The sequence below is a fragment of the Juglans regia genome, chromosome 13 (genome assembly GCF_001411555.2).
Source record: "Juglans regia cultivar Chandler chromosome 13, Walnut 2.0, whole genome shotgun sequence".
Classification (NCBI taxonomy): Eukaryota; Viridiplantae; Streptophyta; class Magnoliopsida; order Fagales; family Juglandaceae; genus Juglans; species Juglans regia.
Genome location: NC_049913.1, coordinates 20,806,924 through 20,815,134, shown reverse-complemented (window position 1 = coordinate 20,815,134; position 8,211 = coordinate 20,806,924). Strand labels below are relative to the sequence as shown.

At 31.8% G+C, this 8,211-nt stretch overlaps 1 protein-coding gene across 1 annotated transcript; it reads right to left on the bottom strand.

Moving 5' to 3' along the window:
- Window positions 1–2,094: 2,094 nt before the first annotated feature.
- Window positions 2,095–3,977, bottom strand: LOC109006306 (pentatricopeptide repeat-containing protein At5g61370, mitochondrial). Its single transcript, XM_018985536.2, has one exon. The coding sequence runs from the start codon at window positions 3,709–3,711 to the stop codon at window positions 2,251–2,253; it is 1,461 nt and encodes a 486-aa protein (XP_018841081.1). The 5' UTR covers window positions 3,712–3,977; the 3' UTR covers window positions 2,095–2,250.
- Between the last annotated feature and the right edge of the window lie 4,234 nt (window positions 3,978–8,211).

Here is an 8,211-nt window from a genome sequence, read left to right as displayed (position 1 = left end):
AAAAGCAGGCAGGGCCTGTCCTGTGTTTTTAAAGATTCTTGCAAGAATAGAAAGCAGACTGGTTTTAGCTGTTTCAGATGCTTGTTTATGGTAAGATGAGGTTCTTAGATATGCTTTCATGATGAGAATTAGAAGAAATCTCAGGTAATTTATTATCCACAGTGCAGGAAATAAAGCAGCATATGAATAGATTCTAGGCTTCATATGTAGATTTTCCCAGGCATTACTTTGGCTTTCCTTAGCATCACACCTTGGCTTAATGTTGTGACACTATTTTTACAAAGCATTTATGCTAGAAAGTTATCAAAGATTCAGAATAAGCTTACTAATGTAAAAACTATTACAATCCAACTCATAAGCCACAAGAGACCACACGTGAGCAGTCAATTCCCAAAATTGACTCAAACTGGAATGTGTATTATCCATAGGAATGTATATTGTTCATATAGGGGATCTTTCTTTAAGCCCCATGGGCCACAAATAAAGCCCATGCCAGAAATTTCTGAAGGACAGAAATCACCTAACTTCAAAAAATAAAGATATGAAGCTAAAACTAAACGAACAATTTTCTGGTGAGAAGAAACCTTAAAGAAAGACAATTATTTGGTCTAGACATTTTTAATATTTAAACTGCTCTCTGCATCAAATACCAACGGTTATCTTGCACAGTGTAAGCTTGTATTTCCAAAAATTTCTTGTCATCTTGGTCAGTCAGACTCCTACATTTTGTCATTTTATAAACAAGTTGGAAGGTATCAATGACTTGGATAAGCCAAGAGGCTAACAAGCTGTCAGTGACCATCTTATTCCTTGCAAGGAGCCTCCAATATAGACAAAATAGAGCTCCATCCCTTCATGTGAATAGGCTATACAAGTAGTTATGAACCCAGTCGTAATTTTCTAGTAAAGGAAATTCAAATTCTTGAGTGGGTTTTAAAGAATCATTTCATGGAGTTTATGCCAAATAACAGAGTTAGCCATTTGTCACAATTACAGCAACTCATCAAGTGCAAACTTACTATCTTGAAACATACATAACCAGTCCAACCAAAAGCTTCAAAACCAAGAAAATGACCCAAGTTTTAGATAGTAATGACCTTCCATGTTCATCAATGTAAAATAACTGCAGTCGCAAATTACAAGCAGAAAAGACGAGATACATTATCAGAAAGGAAATGCATTGAGTTAGTTCCAGAAAAGTGCACAGCCATGAATACAAGGAAGAAAACAACTTCACCTCTAGATAGAAATGTTCATCTGGAAGTGGATCACATCTACATCAACAATAAAAAATCAAGACCACTTTATTCTGAAAATAGTACATAATAGTACAGTTCAAACAAACTAATTAGTACGCATGCTAGCCAAGTCATAAGGGAAAAAAGGTATCAAACTCCTACCCAGTAATTTCGACTTCACAAGCAAAATCATCTGTGGAACCAGTTTTAGAATCAATGACAACCTACATGATTAATAGACAAATCAAACTCAGTAATAGTGAGGAATTCTTGATCAATCAGATATACATTAAGAAGGAAAAGTGAAAGAAAGAAAAGGACCAGTGACAATAATCTACCATTCCCATCCAATGTTTCCTTATTCTCCTCACCTGATGTCCACATAAACAAAAATAACATAATATTATTTGCATGGATATATTTAACATGATAGATGGAATGATAACTTATGATGTAGACGGAGGTTGTGTCATCAATAGACCAAAGCAGAACTTGGATTCTATCTTTTGTCAATTTTAATAAAACAAAAATAAACCTTTTTTTTTTCAAATAAAAAAGAAATGGAAAAAAATAAACTCTCGTAAGCGCCATGTCTACAATCCCTTCGCTTATCCACTCTTTTGCAACAGTCCCCTTAGGCCTAAAAAAAAAATTGATATGAACTATCAACTAAAGCTTAGACAACAACTTGGCTATTAATACGGCTTCTCAAATATGCAATAGACAAAGGTAGTATATCATATGGAGATACTGGCATCTCCATACTTGTCCATTTGTCATAATTTTATCATGAGATATGAAAGCTTGACAGGAAGATTAACCATCAATAGACTGACTCATCAGATGGAATAAGAGATTCAAATAACACATGCACTATACAGTTTTTAACGTATCAAGTTATACATTTGCTAGTGGATTATCCAGGGGAAAAATAACTAATGATAAATGTGCTTGCAAAAAAAGAAGCCTCATGAGAGCTTCATAGAAGGAGACTAAAAAAAAAAAAAACTGATCATTTTGAAGCAGAGGTCTTGTTTTTCTTCTTTTTGTTGCTGGCCTTTTCAAAATTATTTGAAACTTGTACTAGCTTCTTGGCTGCGGTGCATTCCACAAGGCTGACTTTTTCCAAACTCCTTGTTGGCTTGAAAACCTTGGTGATTGAAGGGTCCAACACATCACTTGAGAAGTGAAGAGTAACACCCATTCCCATGGCCTCGTTCCAGAGCTTTTTACCCTTCTCAAAGTCCCCTCCCCTACACAGTTTTGGGATAAGCACATCATAAACTGGCCCATAACCACCCAATGAACATCTCTTCATTCGCTCAAAGAGCTCAAGAGCATGATTCACCCTCTCAGCTCCACATAGAATACCAATCAAATCATAGTAAAACATACGATCTGGTACCAACCCTTCTGCAATCATCTCATCCACTATTTTATTACCTTTACCATATCTCCCAGTCAAATACGATACCCTTGCAACAAGATAATAGCTAGTCCAATCTGGAGAACAGCCTGACTTCCTCATTGTCTCAAGAATTCGACAACATTCCTTCACTCTTCTTGCCCTTACAAGACAAGAAAGCAAGATATTATAACTAATTGACGTTGGGACAATCTTATAGGACCTCATTTCCATCATCACATTCAAGGTCTCAGGAACAAGGGCAGAAGGATTGCGTTTAAGATTTCTCTCACAAAGGCAACGAAGGAATGTATTATAGCAAAATAAATCCGGCATAAACCCAGCCGACTTCATTTCCTTGATGATTCTTCGCGCTTCCTTGGCATTCTCCTGCTCAGACCAACCATAGAGAAGGCTCCTGTAAATGCATTGCTCTACACCAGAAATCTTATCCTTGTGGTGCCAAACAACCCCCTCTGCTCGCCTAGCATGTCCCTTTCCACATAAAGCAGTAATAATTGCAGTGACAGTAACTCTATCTTGGGGGCACTTGTACTTGTCCAAGTTCTTGAAAATACCCAATGCCTCATCTTCTCTCCCCAGTTTAACCAATGTCTCAGCTACAACGCTAAAAGTATGAGTATCCATAGCCCGACCCTCCTTCCTAAGATCTGAAATCAATATATCCATTGCCGTGCGATCATTTTTCTCGGCAAAGACTCGAATGGAATGATTATAATCCTTGTCTTCCAAACTATAATTCAAATTCTTACGAGTCCACAAAAAGAATCTCAGCAATCTTCTACTGGGTGCTTCATGCTTGCAAGAGTCAATTACTTGGGTCACTAGTGATGATGTTAAAGAAGCCGAAATTTTATTTAGATTCAATTCTAGTTCATCTAATCCACCAATTGAACTTGAAACAATACTGCATAGCTCCTGCAAATTGGGTGGTGGCAGGTTTGGCTGCATTGTGCAGTAAAGACATAAATATCGACGTTCGTGTTTGTGGGCTCTGATAACTTGCCAAAGAAAATTTCGCCATTTCAATTTCATAACGATGTGCATCTTCTATCTTCAGTAGGAAATTTATCAAGCAGGCGGAGTGCATGTGCAATGTAATTCTATCGGTCATAGAGCCATCTGAACATACATACTGGCAAGGTGGTCGGAGAGGGAAATGGAGAGAGAGGAGCTTACTGGCGTGAGGCGGCGCGGCTGTTGCGGCGTGTAGATTGGGGTCGCACGAACAGGGACGACGGTGGCAGCACGGTGTCGCTAGGTTGGCTATTGAGAGATGTAGCGGAGAGAGCAAGAGTGAAACACGGGGAAAAGGAAAGAGGCGGGCCTCGTTTTTTTTTTAATTTGTTTGTTTAGATAATGAGATGAAATAATTGAAATTAAAGTTAAAAATTAAATAAAATATTATTAAAATATATATTTTTTAAATTATTTTTATTTTAAAATTTTAAAAAATTAAATTATATATTTTATTTTGTGTAAAAATTTTAAAAAAATTATAATAATTAGATAAGTTGTGAAAATAAATAAGACCTGAGTGCATTGGGGAGAGAAAAGTCAAAACGCACAGTTTGGTCCTCTTTTTTCTTTTTGGGCTAATATGTCTTGAGCGAGTAATTCTACGCAACCTTTCCAACCTTCACATATTACATTTTTAAAATTTTAAATTTTTAGTATTTTTTTTTTAAAATTTTGAATTTATTTTTTTAAAACTAATTTAATTATTCTATACATTATTCATATATTAAATATCTGATAAAAGAAAAAAAATTAAAAATTAAAAAAAATGTGGTGTGTAGAAATTGTGAGGAGATTGTTTAGATTTTTTCGTCTTGAGCTAGCGTCACAGTTATTCGAGAGCTACTGCACGACAGCATGTATAAAGCCTACTTTTTTTTTAAAAGTAATATTACACAACCTCTCAATCCTCCACACATCATATTTTTTAAAATTTTTGAATTTTTGAATATTTTTAAAAATTTTTTTTTTGAGTTTATTTTTTAAAACTAATTTAATTTTTTTATTCATTATTTATATATTAAATATTTGATAAAAGAAAAAAAAATATTAAAAATTACAAAAGTGTGGTGTGTGGAGGTCATGTAAATAGTAAGAAGTTGTGTAGATTTTTTTCTATTTTTAAATAAAAAATCTACACAACCTCCTACTATTCACACAACCTCCACACATCACACTTTTTTTTAATTTTTATTATTTTTTTCTTTCATCAAATATTTAATATATGAATAATGAATAGAAAAATTGAATTATTTTAAAAAGAATAAACTCAAAAAAAAATTTAAATATTAAAAAATTTTAAAATTTTAAAAAAATGTGGTGTATGGAGAATGGGAGATTGTGTAGCATTACTCATTTTTAAACGTCGAGACCCATCCAAATATGATTTTTATCTCTCTCCTCCATCTCTTTCACCGAACCTCATCCCTCATCATCTCTCTCATAGAACCCCCCTCTCTCTCATCAAGCTCCTCTCATCGAACCAACTCTCTTTCATCGAGTTCTCTCTCACCAAACCCCCTCTCTCTTATCAATCTCTCTCTCTCTCTCCTTAAGCTCTTTCACCAAATCTTCTCTCTCCTCAAGCTTTCTCTCAATCTCTCCTCGAACTCACTCTGAACCCTCTCTCTCTCACACAACCCTCTCTCTCCAAGTTATTGTGATCTGGCTGCAGATCTAGAATGAGGTATGGTTTCCCTTCGACATTAAGTCCAGTTCACAGATCACGGGACACCAAGAGAGAGGATGAAATCGATACGGGTGAGAGGAAGAGAGAGGAGCTCGAGAGGGAAGTTAGATAATTTTAGAGGGAAAAAAATAAGATATAATCGGTCCGGTTCTGTTTTGGACATCATTTAATATCAAACTGATTTGTACCCATTTTTTATTTTTGAAAATCAATTGCATCTGTTACTCTTCTAAATCGATAATTTCGATTTTATTGGTTCAGATTTGATTTGATCCGGTTTTTTTTATTTTAATAAAATATAAATTTGACATAAAATATTATTAATATATATTTTATATTTAAAACATACGATGAAATATATTTTTATATTTAAGATTAAAATTTTATGTTATAAATTATAATAATAATATTATTTTATATATAATTATAATTTAATAATTATATATAATATTAAAAAATTAATTTAAAATATATAATAAAATCGGTTCAATCTTAAAAAGTATTGAACTTAACCAGTCGGTACCAATCGGTTTTAAAATTAAGAAAACTGATTTGAACCGGACCGAATCAATTTTATCGATTCAGGTCGGTCCGATCTGATTTTTTTATTATAACTTGCAGTCCTAGAAAAGAAAAGAGATGAAGCACAGTAGTGGGTATTTCATTAAACCGTGATTTGACCTTAAACCGTGATGTGAGGGAGGAAAAGGGGAGACGGTTTTTTTTTATCTCTAAACCGTGATGTGACCTTAAACCGGGTTCACACATCAAGTGTGTTGTGTACATTAGAAAACCGGTAGCTGAGGAGCTTTTTTTCATCCTCAATATCATGGAGAATGTATATTCGCTCCTTCAAAGTTATAGTGGGTATTTCATTTTATTTTAATAGTTAATAAAGTGAAAATTAGTAAAGTTATATATATATATATAATAAATATAGTATTAAATAGTTAAGAATGATTAAATTTTTTTTTTTAAAAATTCAAATGCACTAGGGGCAGTCCGGTACATTTGCAGCCCCCTAGCATTATCCTTGATATTTTTTTTTTATTTTTGATAACTATCTCAACTATTACTTTTATTTTATATAAAAAAATATTATAAATAAGCTTTATTTGTTATTTTTATTTTTCTGTTTAAAAACATATATATTTAAGTATTAAAATAGAATAACAAAATAATAAATCACATATTAATTAAGTGGAAGTGTGTGGTATAAGACTTCTATATAAAATTTATTTTTACATATCTCCTCTTTTATAATAATTTTTGTTTGATTTCTACATTTTCGTTTTGTCCTGGTTCATCATTAAAAATATAATTAAATTTTTTATTATTCTACTATTAGTTAGAATATAATAATAATAATAATAATAATAATAATAATAATAATAAGAATGAAATATTAATAACTTACAAATAGTCTAATGAAGATTTTGGTTTATTAAAAGGCCGAGGGCAGGAAAGGAAGTCAAGTAAAATTTGTACGTGGAACAAATTAACAAATTATAATGTTTTTTATATTTCTTCTTAGATTTAAAAAATTATATTATTTGAAAAAAATAATAATTATCTTCATATTATTTTTCATAGTAATTCATGAAAATAAATTATAGGTCATTGGCCTAATAGTATTTTTTATTTTGAAGTATTATTAAAAAGATTAATAATACTTTTGTCCTTTAGAAAACTATTTTGGTAAGAACATCTTTTCATTTTCTAAGATGCAATTCCAAAATTGAAAAGAATAATAATATTATGTTTAAGTTAAAAAATGAAAATTTTGTCTTTAAATTTAAAATATAATTTTTTATTACTATAAGATATCGTTTTAAAAAAGGAAAATACTACTCTTACCGTTTATTTCTACCGCTCTATTCTACCGCTGTAATTTTTTAATTTTTTTTTTACTTAGTGATTAAGAAAGTATTTTTTAATAATATTATGATTTTTTTATTTTTTTAAAAAATATTTAAAAGTATTAAATATTACATGTAAAAAAAGTTTAAAAAAAAAAAAAATAGCCTAACGGTAGCTCCCAGCGGGAGCTGGGAGCGGTAGGCGTAGCATCACTCTTTAAAAAAAGAGAGTTGCTACAGAACGGTCCCATTTAACCAGCCCCGCGGCGCACAGTGACTTGACATCTTCTTCTAGCTTTCTTTTATCTTCTTTTTTCTGACAATTGTACTTATTTTATTTTTTTTCTTATTTTAATTTTTTAAATAAAAAAATTAAAATATCTTTTTAAAAAGAACTCTGTATTTCAGTCAGTTTTATTCCTCTTCTTCCGATTTTCTCTCTTTCAGTCTGGTGTGAGGAAGCTGATGTTGTGAGTAGACGCCACGAAGAATTTTCTGCCATTGTGAAAGCAACGATTCTGTCTCGTAAAGAAGGTGCTTTCATTTTAGTGAAGTTAAAAAATATATTAGTTTAATTTTAGTTAGGTTGTTTGGAAACCCTTGCTATGTTCATTTAAACCCAACTATAATCACATTGTATATGATACAAGATTTGTTGATGATAAATATTATTGTTTTTTGATAGTTAGCAATTTGATTAAGATCAGGCCAAAAGTCAATAGAACAAAAAGTCACAAAAAATAAAAAAATAAAAAAATTAATGCATCTAGATGAATGTGGCATGCTTAAAATGCAAGGAGATTGAACTATCTTGATCTGCTCATTTCTGGATTTTAGTGACTGCTCAAATAATTTACTTATCTTTTTGCAATGTAGTTTAGTGTCTGCTACGAGCAGGTTCACAATCAAACTTATTTATTTGATTTTATTTAGGTTTATTTGGCTAATTGCTTCATTTTCCGTTAGGTCTATAATAGGGCA

Excerpts from the sequence above, each read along its gene's own strand:
- LOC109006306 (XM_018985536.2), bottom strand. The coding sequence starts at position 3,711 with ATGCACATCGTTATGAAATTGAAATGGCGAAATTTTCTTTGGCAAGTT.